We start from the raw sequence: 17,841 nt of genomic DNA, 5'->3' as shown, positions 1-17,841 counted from the left end.
CACGCTGGTGCTGGCTCGCCTGCTTTTTTCTTCTCTAACGTCACCAGCTGGCTTCTGGATGTAGGTATGAGGGCCCTGCCCCCTCCTCTCTCAGTGCGGCCCACTGTCTCAAACCTCTTAATCCTGGCACCCAACTCTTTCCTCCCCTCCTATCCAGTATCCAGGCTCCCTCCATCCCCCATCCACATCTGCTCCAGAGAGAGAGATGGGAGGGAAGGGGAGACGAAGGCACCAGTTGTGCTCTTTCTCCCTCTCTCCCTCCCTCTGCCTGCCCTTTGCTCCATTAGGAGAAATGGGCAAATCCAGGATGGGGCGCCATAGCAACCGCAGATGAGCTTGTGCCCCTCTCTCCACCCCTCTGCTCCACTCAAGCTCCTGGCAGCAACTGCAACAGGCACACTAAGGGGCCAAGCTGCAGCTCCTGGCAGTCTGCTCTGGCTGCCTGCACCCCCACGACCCCGTGCTACTGCGCTGGGATTTGAGAATGGGGATGCCGAGGGTAGGAAAGACGGCCTAATAGTACCGTAATCGGTCTTTGTACAGACTGAGGCAGCTTATAAAGTGCTTTTCATGTGCTTTATCTGAATGAATCTTCCCCACAGCCATGTAAGGTGAATATTCTTATCCCCATTTCACAGATGCAGACACTGAGACTCACCCAAGGTCACAAAGCAGCTCACTCAGAGACTTACACCCAGAGCTCTGACTCCCCTACACTGCCCACCCAAACCATCACCATCACCATTACTCAGCCTCAGGGACTATAACAAAGCCTCCTTACAGAGGGGTCAAGGGACTTCCCTAGAACCACAGTGGTGTTGTTTGTGACAGAGCTGGAGACTCCACCCAGGTGTCCATCCCCACAACTCAGGCCTCCTTCTGAACCACAAGCACAGCGGCAATGGTGGCGGGAGAGAGGTGGGCATGGAGAAGACAGTGAACACAGTTTTGCCTCTACTTCTTAAACCTTCATTTTGTCATTCTACCTTTTTTTTTTTTCTTTTTTTGAGATAGATTCTTTCTTTGTCCACCCAGCTGGAGTGCAGTGGCGTGATCTCGGCTCACTGCAACCTCTGCCTCCTGGGTTCAAGCGATTCTCCTGCTTCAGCTTCCTGAGTAGCTGGGACTACAGGCATGTGCCACCATGCTCCGCTAATTTTTTTTTTTTTTTTTTTTGTATTTTTTAGTGGAGACGGGGCCTTCACCATGTTGGCCAGGCTGATCTCGAATTCCTGACAAGTGATCCACCTGCCTCAGCCTCCCAAAGTGCTAGGATTACAAGTGTGAGCCACCGCACCTGGCTCCTTCTCCTTTTCTCCATGAAAACTGTGGCTACTCTCTCTTGCTTTTTCCTGTTTTCTTACCCCTCACCTCCTTCCTGCAGCTAGGCACAGTAACTGGGGGGCCCCGAGTCAGTGCTGTCTGAGCCAGCCTCCTTGGATCCGGAAGGGCATGGATTCTTGGGGAAGCCACAGAACAAAGCTCCTGCCTGCCCACCCATCACTTTTCCATCAATGATGGGCTTCCTGCTTCACGAGGCAATCTGGCCCCGCAGGCACAGGCCATCTCTTGGCTTCTTCCCTTTGAACCCCCTCCAAACCCCCAATGTCTCGAACCTTTGATGTCCAAGATCATTGAGTGTATGTAGGAAGGGATGAGTGGTGGTTGCCAAAAATGTCCCTTGCTTTCCAGTTGACCTCTGCAAACAACAATTCTTTTTTCTTAGAGTCTTGTTCTGTTGCCCAGGCTGGAGTACAGTGGCACAATCTCAGCTCACTGCCACGTCTGCCTCCCAGGTTCAAGTGATTCTCCTGCCTCAGCCTCCCAAGTAGCTGGGAGTACAGGCGTGCGCCACCACGCTTGGCTAATTTTTGTATTTTTAGTAGAGATGGTGTTTCACCATGTTGGCTAGGCTGATCTTGAAACCTGAACTCAGGTGATCTGCATGCCTCAACCTCCCAAAGTGCGGGGATTACAGGTGTGAGCCACCGTGCCCAGCCTTGCAAAGAACAATTGTGTTGTGCAACCTGAGTGGGAGTGCCAAGGCTGTGGGGACAGCGGGGGCTAGAGGACAAGCCCCCAGGGGAATCTCTATGATGGCAAACTAGCAGGGCCCACAGCCCAGACGGTTTTTTTTTTTTTTTTTTAAACAAATTAGGAAACTAAAACACTGAAGGGAAAGTGACATTCATGAGGTCAACCAGCCAGTTAGTGGTACTGCTGGGAGCAGAAACCTGTATTGCACATCCATAGCTCTTTCTTTGGCCTTTCTGAGAGTGATTTATTCCATTTCTTGGTATTTATTACTGGTTACTGTTAGTTGAGGGTCAAAAAAACACACTGGGTGAAGACAATAGTAACTTATTACCATGAAAAACTTCTTGGGAAAAAATGTATTAAGTTATTATCATGAAAAGCTTCTTGGGAAAAAATGTATTAACTAACATTTGTATAGCACTGCAGAATTTATTAAGTACCTTTACATGTAAGTTTTCATTTAATTCCCCACAATAGCCATGTCAAGGGGGGATTATTACTGACCCATTTTTACAAATGAAACACAGGTTCGGAGATGTTTAATTATTTGCGTTTGCTCATATATTCAGAAAGTGGCATGATTAAGACTAACTAGACCAACCACAAAGTCCAGAGGGGCAGGGATTGTGTCTGTCTCATTTATTACTGCATCCCCAAACCTAGCCCATTGTTGAATGACCAAATGAATCTCAGAAATTCCTTGGATTCTTTATCATTTTTTTTGTTTTGAGGCAGGGTCTCGCTCTATTGCCAGGCTGAAGGGCAGTGGTGAGATCATGGCTTACTACAGCCTCGGCCTCCCAGGCTCAAGTGAGCCTCCCACCTCAGCCTCCTGAGTAGCTGGGACTACAGGCATGTGCCACCATACCTGGCTAATTAAAAAAAAAAAAAGCTGGGCACAGTGGCTCACACCTGTAATCCTAGCACTTTGGGAGGTTGAGGCGGGCGGATCACGAGGTCAGGAGATTGAGACCATCTGGCTAACACAACGAAACCCCGTCTCTGCTAAAAATACAAAAAAATTAGCCAGGCGTGGTGGCGGGCGCCTGTAGTCCCAGCTACTCAGGAGGCTGAGGCAGGAGAATGGTATGAATCCGGGAGGTGGAGCTTGCAGTGAGCCGAGATGACGCCACTGCACTCCAGCCTGGGCAACAGGTCAAGACTCCGTCTCAAAAAAAAAAAAAGAAAAGAAAAAAAGATCCAGCCTGGCCAAGATGGTGAAACCCCATCTCTACTAAAAATATAAAAGAATTAGCCAGGCATGGTGGTGAACACCTGTGATTCCAGCTACTCGGGAGGCTGAGGCAGAAAACTGCTTGAACCCAGGAGGCAGAGGTTGCAGTTAGCTGAGATCGCGCCACTGCACTCTGGCCTGGGCAATAGAGAGACGCAACATCTCAAAAAAAAAAAAAAAAAAAAAATTATGGAGACAAGGTCTCACTATGTCTCACTATGTTGTCTAGGGTGGTCTCAAACTCCTAGGCTCAAGTGATCCTCCTACCTTGGCCTCCCTAGGATTACATGTGTGAGCCACTGTGCCAGACTTTAAATTCTCTTTGTTTTTTTGAGATGGAGTCTCACTCTGTCACCCAGGTTGGAGTGCAGCAGCACGATCTCAGCTCGCTGCAACCTCCACCTAGCGGATTCAAGCGATTCTCCTGCCTCAGCCTCCTGAGTAGCTGGAATTACAGGCACACACCCCCATGCCCGGCTAATTTTTTGTATTTTTTAGTAGAGATTGGGTTTCACCCTGTTGACCAGGCTGGTCACAAACTCCTGAGCTCAGGTGATCCACCAGCCTCAGCCTCCCAGAGTGCTGGGATTACAGGTGTGAGCCACCGTGACTGGCCAAGACCTTAAATTCTCTACGTCATCCTTCATAAAAGTTTTTAACTAGTACTCCTCTGTAGGGACCACTTTTTAATTTTTTTTGAGACAGGGTCTTGCTCAGTCACCCAAGCTGGAGCGTCTATCACCTAGACTAAAGTGCAGTGGCACAATCACAGCTCACTGCAGCCTCCACCTCCAGGACTTACTTAATGGATCCTTCCACCTTAGCTTCCCAAGTAGCTGAGACTACAGGTGCATGCCATCATACCTGGGTAAATATATATATATATATATATTTGGCGAGGGATAGAGATGGGGTTTTGCCTTGTTGCCCTGGCTGGTCTCAAACTCCTGGGCTCAAGTGATCTGAGCACTTCAATTTCCCAAAGTGCTGGGATTATAGGCATGAGCCACTGTGCCCAACTTATTTTCTATTTTTACTTTTTTGAGACAGGGTCTCTCACTCTGTCATCCAGGCAGGGGTGCAGTGGCATGAACACAGCTCACTCCACCTCTGCCTCCCGGGCTCAAGATTCTCCTGCCTCAGCCTCCCAAGTAGCTGGGATTACAGGTGCATGCCACCACGCCCAACTAATTTTTTTTATTTTTTGTAGAGACGAGGTCTCACAACATCCTCACAACATTGGGTCTCTTTGTTGCCCAACCTGGTCACAAACTCCCAGGCTCAAGTGATCCGCCTACCTTGGCCTCCCGAAGTGCTGGGATTATAGGCTTGAGCCACCATGCTCGGCTGAGGACCACGTTTATAGTGCTCAGTGAAAGAGGTATATTTAGACATAAAGTCAGCTCAATAAACACAAATTTGGCAGGGTGCAGTGGCTCACACCTGTAATCCCAGCACTTTGGGAGGCTGAGGCAGGCGGATCAATGAGCTCAGGAGTTCGAGACAAGGCAGAGATATGGAGAAACCGTGTCTCTACTAAAAGTACAAAATTAGCTGGGCGTGGTGTCACATGCCTGTAATCCCAGCTACTTGGGAAGTTGAGGCAGGAAAATTGCTTGAACCTGGGAGGCGGAGGTTGCAGTGAGCCAAGATAGCGCCATTGCACTCCAACCTGGTCAACAAGAGCAAAATTCCATCTAAACAACAACAACAAAATAATGAAACTCTGTCTCAAACAAAAAACCGGACACAAATTCAAGTCATACAAATGCAAAGATACATTTTCTTTGCTTGGAATTTAACTTTCAATGTTTTTTCCAGGATCTGGGCTACAAAACGGACAATTATGGAAATGGGAAAAGTCTACCCCCTGGCTTGCCCTGCCTTGGAAAGAGCTCGGGTGTGTTCCCCTGTACCTTTGTGCACTCTGTGCAAGTAGAGATACTCCAGATAACCGACATAGTCCGCTTCTTCTGTGGCCAGGAAAACAGCTGGACAGCAGAGGGCGATAAAGAGCCACGGACTTTGCCTGTAATCAGCTTGTAATGGGCTCTGAGGCCAGATAATTTCTCAGAGAGAAAGCTAGAGATCTTGGGTAGTCTTCTTAGGCCTCAGGTGTTGTGTGATTCTATAGCAATTTCTCTTCTTTTATTCATTTATCTATATAGAGACAGGGTCTTGCTCTGTCACCCAGGCTGGCGTGCAGTGGTGTTATCTCAGCTCACTGCAGTCTCCACCTCCTGGGTTCAAGCAATCCTCCTGCCTCAGCCTCCTGAGTGGCTGAGACCACATTTGGGCACACCACCATGCCTGGCTAATTTTAAATTTTTTTGTAGAGACAGAGTGTTGCTATGTTGCCCAGGCTGGCGTTAAACTCCTGGCTTCAAGTGATCCACGACCTGCCTTGGCCTCCCAAAGTGCTGGAATTACAGACGTGAGTAAACATGCCCCTCTCAATCACTCTTCTTTTCTTCAGAAACCTGAGTGACACCTTAGAGGCAGCCAGGGAAAGAGAATGAACTCTCTGGAGTCAGAACTGGTTTTGATTTTCACTGCATCCTTTTGAACTGAGTGACTCTAGCTAAATAACTCAGTGAGTTTCAGTTTGTCTCTTTATGTGTGAGGAAAGATAATTCTGTTGTGCAGAATTTGTCTCAGGAGCCTCTCACAGGGCTTAAGGTTGAACAACAATTTGAGGCACTGTCCTTGGCACTGGAGAGTCCACAAGGGGCAAAAAGCAAACATGGCTTCTGCCCTCATAGAATTTACAGTTTAGTAGGGAGGACTGCTTTTAATCAACTGACCCCACAGACAGATTGCAAATTACACCTGTGCAAGTAAGTGCAACAAAGGAATGATCTCAGAGTCTGGGGAGGAGGAAGTGCCCAGGCAGGGAGATTTCCCTAAGGTAGTGAGGAGTGAGTTCAATCTGAAGGATGAGTAGGAGTTTACTAAGCAAAAAGAGAAAAGTCTTGCAAGAAAAGGGAATAGCTTATGCAATGCCCACATGTGTGGGAGCCTGCCGCAAGGCTGATGGGAATGCAGGGAAGAGAGAACAAGGTGGAGCTTAGCGGGGGATGTGGCTAGAGAGGCAGGAGTTGGATCACACAGGGGTCAGATCACAAGATCACACATTAGCCTAGGAACATTGGGAAACCATGAACAATTATAATCACAGGCTATGAACACACTTCCATTCTGAAAAGGTCCCTCTGGTTGCAGGGCTCAACCCTCCACCCTCTTCCCCTCAATGCACCCTCAGGTATTGAAGTCACTGAGTTCTGCGGTAATCCTTCCTCCTTTTCCCTTGTATTTCTCAATATCTCCCACTGGGACTATTTCAGTGGGCTCCCTGCCTCCAGTCTCACCTCCTCCACACAAAAAGCTTGACCTTATTTGATCCTCACAACAGCAAGTAAGCAAAGTTGCAATCCTTATCCCTATATAACAGATAAGAAGGCCGGGCATGGTGGCTTATGCCTGTAATCCCAGCATTTTGGGAGGCCGAGGCGGGTGGATCACCTAAGGTCAGGAGTTCAAAACCACCTTGGCCAACATGGTGAAACCCTGTCTCTGCTAAGAATACAAAAAATTACCTGGAGCGAGACAGGAGAATTGCTTGAACCCGGGAGGCAGAGGTTGCAGTGAGCCAAGATCGCGCCATTGCACTCCAGCCTGGGCAACAGAGCAAGACTCCATCTCAACAACAACAACAAAAACTTAATGTGTTGTCTGTACCCGTTACATTATGAATAGCACAAAAATTGAGTAAATATTCTTCCAGTATTTGAAACCGTTTTCTGACTCAGCAAAGAAGTTGCTCCCATCATTGACAATCCGGTTACGTTTTGTCTTTTTCACTTGTATCAACCAACATTCACGTTTACAATTACACTCCTTGGTCAACTGCAATCACAGTTTGTCTACCTATATCAGAGTTTGGCAAAAATCAATGAAAGCATTCTGTGAGAAAGTTATATGGAATTTGCCAATTTGCTATTATTTGAAAATTGTGAACTACACCTCCTTTATGTCAGTAAAACTTAACGACAAATTTATGTACCTATATATGTGCATACATTCCCTTTCTCCCCCCAGACGGCTGGTTGTTACACATTTATCAGTACAGCACTGGGTCCAGAACACGATTCATGTAGTGATTCCCCAAACATTCACTGGGTGCCAGGAGGGAGATACAGATTAATGATGAAATGACTCAGCCAAGGTCACACATCGCAAAGCAGCATAGGTGGGAGAACCATATGTGCTTCCAAGGCCAGCGGCTCTCTCCCAGGACCAGACCATGGTTTCCAAGGCCTCCCCATTCTACCGAATGGGATGGCCTGGGCCTGGGCGCCCAGGAAATGAAAACCAAGCGCTGGGAAAGGAGACCAACGCCAGCCAACAGAGAGTTCATGGCCAATAGCGGCCGGGGGCGCGCGCGACGTCACTCGTCGTGAGGCCAGCGCGAGCACGCCCTGGGGAAAGTGGCGTGGCTAAGCCCTTCCGGAAGTGACGTCGCCTTGGGGGGCGGTGCTCGGCGGTGGCAGAGCGCGGCCTGGGCTCGCGCTGGGCTCCGCGCGTCCCCCGCCCCCCTCTATGAGGCAGAGGCCGCGGCGGCCGTTAGCGCTGTCGCTCCGGGGGCCGCGGCGGGCGGGGCTCCGGCCGGGCCCGGCCTAGTCCCCACCCCAGCCCGGCTTCCAGCCGCCCGCCCTCCTCCCTCCCTCTCCCCGATGCAGGGGGCCGAGCTCCGGGATGGCGAGGCGGCGGCGGCGGCCGCTTCGTACCGCGTCCTGAGCCGCCTCCTTGGCTATGGAGAGGCGGCCCCCGAGCCAGGCCCGCCGCCGCCGCCCCCGGGCCATGGCCCGCCGCCGCCACCCTTCCTCGCGCGGCCCGGCCCGCGGGGCTCCCGGCCGCCGCAGCTGATGGTGTTCCGCAACGTGGGTCGGCCGCCGGAGGAGGAGGACGTGGAGGCGGCCCCGGAGCCGGGACCCTCGGAACTGCTGTGTCCCCGGCACCGCTGTGCCCTGGACCCCAAGGCCCTGCCGCCGGGCTTGGCGCTCGAGCGGACCTGGGGCCCGGCGGCTGGACTAGAGGCGCAGTTGGCGGCTCTGGGGCTCGGGCAGCCGGCAGGGCCGGGGATCAAGACAGTCGGTGGGGGTTGCTGCCCGTGCCCGTGTCCCCCTCAGCCGCCCCCTCCGCAGCCCCAGCCGCCTGCTGTCGCCCCGCAGGCCGGGGAAGACCCCACGGAAACGAGCGACGCGCTGCTAGTCCTGGAGGGCTTGGAATCGGAGGCCGAGAGCCTGGAGACTAACAGCTGCTCGGAAGAGGAGCTCAGCAGCCCGGGTCGCGGAGGAGGAGGGGGCGGCCGGCTTCTGCTGCAGCCCCCAGGCCCTGAATTACCTCCGGTGCCCTTCCCGCTGCAGGACTTGGTCCCTCTGGGGCGCCTGAGTAGAGGGGAGCAGCAGCAGCAGCAGCAGCAGCAACCTCCCCCGCCCCCGCCTCCTCCCGGGCCCCTCCGGCCACTCGCGGGTCCTTCTCGGAAGGGCTCCTTCAAAATCCGCCTCAGTCGCCTCTTTCGCACCAAGAGCTGCAACGGTGGCTCCGGCGGTGGGGATGGGACCGGCAAGAGGCCTTCTGGAGAGCTGGCTGCTTCAGCTGCGAGCCTGACAGACATGGGAGGTTCTGCGGGCCGGGAGCTGGACGCGGGGAGGTGAGACCGGCGGGGGGCTGGCGGACAAACTTCCTTTTCTTGTTAGGTTTCCCTTTTTATCTATTGCTACCGCGATCCTGACAGTTCTTAAGATAGGGTCTTCAGGAGGAGGCAGAGGCTTGGTACCAAAGGTGATAACACTCGCATAAGGTCAGAGCTAATTGTGGAAACAGCTTTCACTCTTTAAAGAGTGCACACTCCATGACACTTCTCAGCTGGTTTGCATCTCTTGTTGGAAGATGGTTTCAGACCATCCCCCCATCCCCACCCTGGCATAGCTTTTTAAGTTTTTCCAAGGCGGCTGTGTGCCATTATCCCTGGAAGGGAGATTGCTGGAAATGTTTGGCCTTTGGGGCAAAAAGCTGGTGTTGCATCTTGACCGCCTTGCTTATTCTGTGTAGCAGCACCGCACCCCCCTTCACACTCATGCATGCAAATGACGGGAGAATCTTCAAATGCAGTTGTAGGCCAGCAATCAGTTGGACATCTGTTCAAAGTTTTAATGTTTTCCTGGTTGTTCCCTTAGATGAACTTGGCATATCAAATTTGGGTGCTGACCACTGTCTGTGAGAATAGAAAATAGACCAGGCACAGTGGCTCACATCTGTAATCCCAGCACTTTGGAGGCCGAGGATGGCGGATAACCTGAGCTCAGGAGTTTGAGACCAGCTTGGGCAACATGTGAAACCCCATCTCTACAAAAAAAAAAAAAAAGAAAAAAAATCCCTCATTTCTACAAAAAATGAATAAAAAATTAGGCGGGAGTGGTCTCAGCTACTTGGGAGGCTGAGGGAGGAGGATCACTTGAGCCCAGGAGGCGGAGGTTGCAGTGAATAGTGATCATGCCACTGTACTCCAGTTTGCGTGACAGAGTGAGAACCTGTCTCGAGAAAATAGTTTTGTGCTCTCTCAAGGCCATTTGAGAATTCTAAGTACCTGTAAGATATAGACAAGGTAGAGACAGGTACATGAGTTCTAGGCCAGTTGATGAAAATTCCAAACGTAGACATTGAGTTTTTTTCCTGCATTTCTGAGGGGTGGACTGATCTTTGGCATCCAGTGTTAGATCTGTAGCGTTGGTTTACAAAGCTGTCAACTTTGGTGTCAGTGAAATGAGTTACCTTGTGGTAACTGCCATTGTGGTTTGTACTTCTTTGAGCGGGTTCTCAGAAAGATTGGAATTGGTTTTGTTGTGGTTTACGTGATGGATTCTTGAGACATACTGACAGCCATAAACCAAAGCTAAAGAACAGGTATAAATTGATAACCTTACCGTGAACTAGGATCACTTGGGGAGCTTTTTGAAAAGCCTAAGAGTTTGAATTTTTTAAAAGCTCCCCAGTTGATCCTGACTGGGAACCACTCATTCATGGACTTCTCTTTTCAAGGGAACTTGGGTACTCCAAGAAGAAAATGTTGGGTGGATTTGGCTTTCTTGCCCTTTCTGAACAGCTGTGCCATGGACTCGTCTTGGAGATCAGGCCAAATCCAAACTTTCTGAAGAAATCAGTGTGTTGCCCCTTTAGGTAGGCCAGTGTTTCTGCCTTTGCCTCCTAGTGAATTCATGCTGGGAGTTCAGATCTTGGTGTGTGGCTGCTGAAACAGCTTTTTTGTGGTAGGCTCTCTATTCAATGCTCCACTTACCAGCGCAGATGAAATTTTCATCAGATGCAGGGGAGGGCGGGATTAAAGCTATGGGTAATGACACAGGGTAGGTTGCTAATTTTCTTGTGGTTTGTCTTGCCTTTGTTCCACGTTGACCAGGAGTTCATCTGAGATTCCAGAGATGCCAAATACGAGGTGTGGCGTGAAATTAGCTGCTACGTCTAACAGATTAGGAAGAGGAAAAGGCATATAACATTATACGGTTTTTTGCCTTTGGAAGCAGAATTTAATGGTCATTGGCTGCTCTGCCACCAACCCTCACACTAAGCACAATACAGATTTCTGCTGCAGAGCAAATTGGGCTGTAGCTTTGCAAAGAAGCTTAGTTCAGGGCACTGGAGAATTACATTTTTTGGTCCAAGGGCTTTTTCTGATGAATTGGAGAAGAGCTAGGTATTTGTGTATAAACGTTTAGTTGACTGCTGTTTGGAGGCAGCATGCTGTATAGAGAATGTGAAAGTCTAGATTCCATGTAAACTCCAACATCAGCTGGGAGATGACCAAATTTGTTGTCTTCATGCTTCCCTTTTTCCCCTATCTGTAAAATGGGTGAGTGTTGACTGTCTTGTTCCTGTCCTTATAAGAATAGATTGTTGAGAAGAAATCTAGATGGAATAGTTTGTGCTTTTTAGAAGATAAGTAATAAGACTGAGCTGGTAAATTTTTTAATGCTTAGGATTTGGTGCTGCTTGTGAGCTTTTCCACAGCTTACTATGTGCCAGTCTTGCTGGCAGCCTCGCAGCTGTGAGAAACTTGGTGAGTCTGGCCAGGGTAGTTGTGATTTCTGTGGATCTGCACCTCCTAAGTCCGCAATAGTGGGAGGATGAGGTTGGATTTTTAGCTTTTCTCTTGTTTTGATTGGTAGGACCTGGAAGTGGTGAGAAATTTCAGTCTTTTGCCAAAGGGTATATGCCTTTGTCCTCATTGTTGATTGGAGTTAATTATGGGCTTCTACAGTCTTTGCTGTACAATTTGGGACTTTTACAGTAACCTCTGGGCATAATTCCCTTTGCTATTCTCAACATCTGCCTTCCTACAATCATTTTAGAAGGTTTAACAATTCCCACATTTTAGCATTAAGCAAAACTTCCTTTTAGTTGCTTTTGAGTCTAGTAAGTGGACCTACATGGATATATTGTCTTCAGTGTAGTATGAGTTAGTTTAGAGATTTGTTTTTGTTTTGTTTTTTTGTTTTGAGGTGGAGTCTTGCTCTGTGGCCTAGGCTGGAGTGCAGTGGTGCAATTTTGGCTTACTGCAACCTCCGCCTCCCGGGTTCAAGCGGTTCTCCTGCGTCAGCCTCTCCAGTGGTTGGGATTATAGGGGCACACCATCATGCCCGGCTAATTTTTTAATTTTTAATTTTTAGTAGAGCTGGAGTTTTGCCATGTTGGCCAGACTGGTCCCGAACTCCTGACCTCAGGTGATCTGCCTGCCTTGGCCTCCCAAAGTGCTGGGATTACAGGCATGAGCCACCACCCCCGGGCCAACTTAGATAACTCTTTTTAAGTGAGGTAAGAAATGGGTTCACCAATTGGGTGTGGTAGTGTGCACCTGTAGTCCCAATACTTGGAAGGCAGAGGCAGGAGGATTACTTGAGCCCAGGAGTTTAAGGGCACAGTGAGCTATGATGTGCCACTGCACTCCAGCCTGGGCAACAGAGCCAGACTCCATCTCTCTTTTTTTTTTTTTGGGAGACGTAGTCTCGCTCTGTTGTCCGTGCTGGAGCACAGTGGCCCAATCTTGGCTCACTACAACCTCCGCCTCTCAGGTTCAAGCAATTCTTCTGCCTCATCCTCCCGAGTAGCTGGGACTACAGATGCATGCCACCACGCCTGGCTAATTTTTTGTATTTTAGTAGAGACTGCATTTCACCGTGTTGCCCAGGCTGGTCTTGAACTCCTGAGCTCAGGCAGTCTGCCCACCTCAGCCTCCCAAAGTGCTGGGATTACAGGCTAGAGCCACCGCGCCCGGCTGACTCCATCTCTTTAAAAAAAGAAAGAAAGAAAGAAATGGGCCCAGCAACTAATCAGGTTTCTGTTCTGGGGAACTGGGCTAGGGCTTATAACACACATATGTTGGAATTCAAAGAGCTGGGCTTGATGCCTGTGGTCCTCAGTGTAATCTAGCATTGCTATTTCAGGAAAACCAGTGGAGTTCCCATGTCTGTTTCTCATATGTTGAACTGATTGCCTTCCTTTGGATTTGGTGAGAGATCTAATTTGATCTGACCATTTTGAATCATCATGTAATACACACTTGGTTGGAAATAGGTACCTTGTTCACTTTTCAAGATTTGTTTTTTACCAAGTTAACAATTGAGGCTATTACTGGCCATCTTCATGGTAGTGAGGTGGAGAAATGGAGGACGGTTCTGTAGTGGTTTCCTATCTATGTATTTGGTGGGGGGTGGAAAGATAGAATTCTGGAAAGAGAGGCAGGCTGCTTTGGCATCCATTTGGGGCCCTGCTGTCGTGGACAGACCTGGCAGACGTGAGAAACCTTTTTCACTGTATCCTTGGGTCTTCAGGTCTAAAGGGGTCTTTTTGAGTAATAGCATGACATGCTGAGAGCAAAATGATTTTATGGTGTGTTGAGGAAGTTCTGATTTTATGTTTGGGTTTTGGGTCCACACAATGTTGATCTTTTTAACTATTTTTTCCATGAAGTGGTTGCGGTTGGCAGCTCTCTTTTAGAATGAACTCCTGGGCTTAAAAAAAATCTCTGTCCATTTGAGTCCCGTGCCGTGCTTCTCACTCCTTAACATTCTCTCTGCCAACATCATTTCTGAGGTTTTAGACCTTGGACCGTGCCTCTTGGCTTTTCCCTGGAAGTTCCCTCTATAGGTTCTTTAGTGGGTTTATGATGGAGTTTTGGATCTGACCTTGCTGCACAGATGTCTGTGTATTGGAACTAAAAATGAACACATGGTTTTTGTGCCTGTAGCACATGAACAGACACTGGCTTATGACGTGTTGGAAATGGCACAGGCTGGCTGTCTTGGCACTGTGTGCTTTAGCAGGGGCAGAGGTACATTGGAGCCATAAAATCTGGTATTTGGACATCCTAATTTGGAAGTTACTTTAGAAAAGGACATGTGTAAGTCTTAGGGCATCAGTACAGGGCACTTATGGGCAAATAGGTTATTATTATTTCACTGTTTTTATTTTAGGTTTCAAGGAATTTGAAAACCGGCCAATGGTTATGTCTATGTGTTGTTGTTCTGTCTAATCTAATGCTTTTAACTTCTTTATCCCATAAATCTGTTGTAGTACAGTTAATAATTTGCAGGGTAGAAATGGACAGAGGCATCCTGTTTTTTTTGTTACCTACAGCATAGGCAGTAACTTAGCTGACACAAAGGACTGCTAGTCTCAAAGACCTTTGCCTAGGGCCGTCTGCCCTTTCCTTTTATGTCACCTGAAGCACAGCCCACCAAATGCTGTTTTATCCCACCCTACTCCTCCAGTCTTTGTTGCTGCTAAGATGAAAGTGGCCTACTGGCAAAGTTACAGGGGTATAACTTTGCACCCTAATGCTTGTTGAGGTGATCTGGGGAAGAATAAATAGCATGGGAATGTAGTATAGAGGGTTAGTTTAAAATATTATCTGAAATTCCATTATATTGCTCTCCAAAATATAGTGTGTCAGCTTAGAATGGCCTTTTATCATTCCAAATGGTTCATGTATACAAAAGGGGATGTATAAAGTGTATGTCTTTTAATAATAATAAAATACAAGCATAGGTACCTTCACTAAACTTAACAAATAGAATGTTATCAGTACCTTTGAAGAGTGTTGCTTTCTAATTACATCTTATCCCTCCCCCTGGTAACCACCATCCTCAATTTTATGTTAATCAGTACCTTGCTTTGTTGGTTTTTTTTTTTTATAGTCATCTAGATTGGTTGTTTCATGAATGACTGCCATTAGAATGCTCTCAGGACGCTTGAGACAGATACTGCTTTGGGTTTGTAGTTAGGCTTGTCTTCCCAAAGAGAGAAAGGAGCATGCCTATTTATTAGTAGCCTTTTAGCCTCCTAGACGTTAGACCTTTTACCTTTCCAAGCATCCAGCTATGAAGCCCCCTTATTTGCCAGGAAAAACCATTCTGGCACTCTCGAACAGCTCTCCCTGGATTCAGATGTTTTTCTTTTTCTAGATCCTAGAAACTATGATTTTTCTTCTTCAAAATGCCGGGGGCGGGGGAGAAGATGAGCTGAAGTGAGAAGGCCTCCGCAAGATGTGTGCATTTGGGTCCTGCCGTTCTTCAGTGCTTGGCACTGAAGAGACTCGTCCCCAGCATGGGCAGATGGCAGAGTAATGCAGCTTCCTTTGAAAAGAGGCAAACGGCCAAATGGCTGAGGTGTGAACCTTTTGAAAGGCCAGTGCTTTAGGTTTCTACTTGCTGGGTTTAATGTTGTACCCACAAGTTATCAAATAAAAATCAGCTTGGAAGCTCTTCAGCAGTCCTAAAGTTCATGTCCAGTGGAATTAACATTGCATTCCAGTCCTCTGGATTGTTGGAACTAAGCTGCAGTCATGAGCCACTTTTATGAGCAAAGCAACTGTGTGGCCGTATCTTATTTTTATGTAGCCACCTCTCCTGTGGGTGCTGTGGGTGGAATATTCATAGTGAGCGTGATCATCAGACCCCTCAAGTATGGAAGAGGTTGCCAAGGGAATGTAAAGCTAGGTCAAGAGAAAGACGGACCAGGGTTTCAGCTCTTTCTGAATAAGATCTTCATGGTATGGTTTTAGAATTTTGTTTGAAGTGAATTCTGAGAAGCTCAGACATCGATGTTAAAACATAAATGCATAAACATCTTCTGAACTCAAATAATTTAAAATAGAATTTCATTTTGGATTTTCTTTGCTTTTGCCCCTCTTTATTGGTGCAATTTATAGTTGAAAAGAGTTTAAGTTCTATTTAGACCTTTGGGTAAGAGTATTTTTGGAAGGTGAGCCAGCTACAATGCTAGGAGACAGGCACTTAATTCTGGGGTAGGATTTTCTTTAAGTCTGTTTTATTGTTAACAATAAAAAATAAATAAATAAATAAATACTATTTATTTATTTATTTATTTATTTATTTTTTAGACAGGGTCTCACTCTGTCACCCAGGCTGGAATGCAGCAGCTCAATCATGACTCACTGCAGCCTTGACTTTCCCAGGTTCAGGTGATCCTCCCACCTCACACTCCTGAGTAACTGGGACTAGAGGTGTCTACCACCACGCCCAGCTAATTTTTGTATTTTTTGTAGAGACAAAGTTTCACCATGTTGCCCAGGCTGGTCACGAATTCCTGGGCTCAAGCATTCTGCCCACCTCAGCCTCCCAAAGTGTTGGGATTACAGGTGTGAGCCATCGCACCGGGCCTGAGGTATAATTTATATATTGCAAAATTTACCCTTTTAAGTGTCCAGCTCTATTCATTTTGACAAATTTATATATAGTCATCATAATCTCTACCATAATCAGCATATAGCATATTTCCTTTTTTTTTTTTTTTTTTTTTTTGAGATGGAGTCTCACTCTGTCACCCAGGCTGAAGTGCAGTGGCGTGATCTTGGTTCACTGCAACCTTCACCTCCCGGGCTCAAGCAGTTCTCCTACCTCAGCCTCCTGAGTAGCTGGGATTACAGGTGCACGCCACCACACCCAGCTAATTTTTGTATTTTTAGTAGAGACGGGGTTTCACCATGTTGGCCAGGCTGGTCTCAAACTCCTGACCTTGTGATTTGCCCACCTCGACCTCCCAAAGTGCTGAGATTACAGGTGTGAGCCACCGTGCCCAGCCAGCATATAGCATATTTCTTTTTTTTTATTTTTATTTTTATTTTTATTTTTTGAGACAGAGTCTCACTCTGTCGCCCAGGCTGGAGTGCAGAGGGGCGATCTCAGCTCACTGCAAGCTCCACCTCCCGGGTTCATGCCATTCTCCTGCCTCAGCCTCCCGAGTAGCTGAGATTACAGGCGCCCACCACCACGCCTGGCTAAGTTTTTGTATTTTTAGTAGAGATGGGGTTTCACCATGTTAGTCAGGATGGTCTTGATCTCCTGACCTTGTGAGACACTGCTCGGCCAGCATATATTATATTTCTATCACCTCGACAAGTTCAGTCATTCTGAGGTGAGTTTTTTGAGTTTAACACACTTCCGACCATAATGTGTTCATTGGAGTCTTTTGAGTTTCTTTCATTTATTGCTGAAAAGCCACTTGAAAGTGTGGTAAGAAGTGATCTTTGGTATATTAACCAAAAGATCTGGGTTTTCAGACTGGTTCCCTGGAACAGCATCAAGAAGTCATGGGGAGGGCCGTGTGAGTGGCAGCTCAGAGAGAGGAATGGGCCCTCTTCTTGGGTGCTAGGCAGAGCCCCTAATCTGAGGAGGCCCACTTAGTAGCTAGCTGATGGCTTTGACTCATGCCTTGGGGCAATTGTGCGGAAATCAGATGTCTTCAAGGTTGAAGACCGCATGTGCATCCTACAGTGCTATTCTCAGGTCAGAATCTGTTCCCTGGTTCACTTTGGAACGACCTATCCTACAGGCAAGCCCAGAGGGAAAATCTGCTCTGAGCTGGTGCCTGTTCAGGTCAAGAGCCTTTTTCTTGGCTCCCAGATGGAAGTCAGCTCTGCATCAGACTTCCTTCCTCTTGAAATGGACTTGCTAATTACCACTCAAGGTGTTTTACTCTTTTAATGTACTGGGTATGGTGAGCTCCAAAGGGATTTCTCATTGCTTTGTAGGCTGGTGAATTCTGTAGCCAAATCTATTTAAGGAATTGCCTTAATTATTTCCTTCTTCCCCTTTATTTTATGCTTTATTACAAGAGTGTTGCTGACAACGACTAGGGTTTGCTTTATTTTTCAGTGCATCTGGAACTGAGTGTTGTGGTGACTTAAATGCGTATGTGTTCATTTCTCCCCTCTATTCCCTCTCTGCTTTCTCACTCCCTAGGAAACCCAGGTTGACAAGAACTCAAAGTGCCTTTTCTCCAGTCTCCTTCAGCCCCCTGTTCACAGGTAAGGGTAATATCTTTCTGTCTTCTGACATCTGAAAACAGGGGTGTTCTGAGACCTGTTGGGAAACACTTGCAGATGCGTCACAGGGAGCTGTAGGCGTGTCTGCAGTTATTTCCTTCATTCCATGCTTAGTGGGTTTGAGATGAGGCTATTTTTATGGTATGGAATG

At 47.7% G+C, this 17,841-nt stretch overlaps 1 protein-coding gene across 2 annotated transcripts in view; it reads left to right on the top strand.

The window, feature by feature from the left end:
* The first annotated feature begins 7,809 nt into the window (after nucleotides 1–7,809).
* Nucleotides 7,810–17,841, top strand: part of SOCS7 (suppressor of cytokine signaling 7) — a 56,144-nt gene continuing 46,112 nt past the window's right edge. Inside the window, exons 1-2 of one of the 2 annotated variants that reach the window (XM_008012940.3) lie at nucleotides 7,810–8,984; nucleotides 17,608–17,672. In XM_008012940.3, the coding sequence (XP_008011131.3) occupies nucleotides 8,005–8,984; nucleotides 17,608–17,672 (1,045 nt within the window). In that variant the 5' untranslated portion in view covers nucleotides 7,810–8,004. The remainder of the gene's footprint in view (nucleotides 8,985–17,607; nucleotides 17,673–17,841) is intronic. The other variant, XM_008012941.3, reaches the window with a different exon arrangement.

Source organism: Chlorocebus sabaeus, chromosome 16 (genome assembly GCF_047675955.1).
Source record: "Chlorocebus sabaeus isolate Y175 chromosome 16, mChlSab1.0.hap1, whole genome shotgun sequence".
NCBI classification, from domain to species: domain Eukaryota; kingdom Metazoa; phylum Chordata; class Mammalia; order Primates; family Cercopithecidae; genus Chlorocebus; species Chlorocebus sabaeus.
This window is presented reverse-complemented; position numbering and strand designations above follow the sequence as displayed.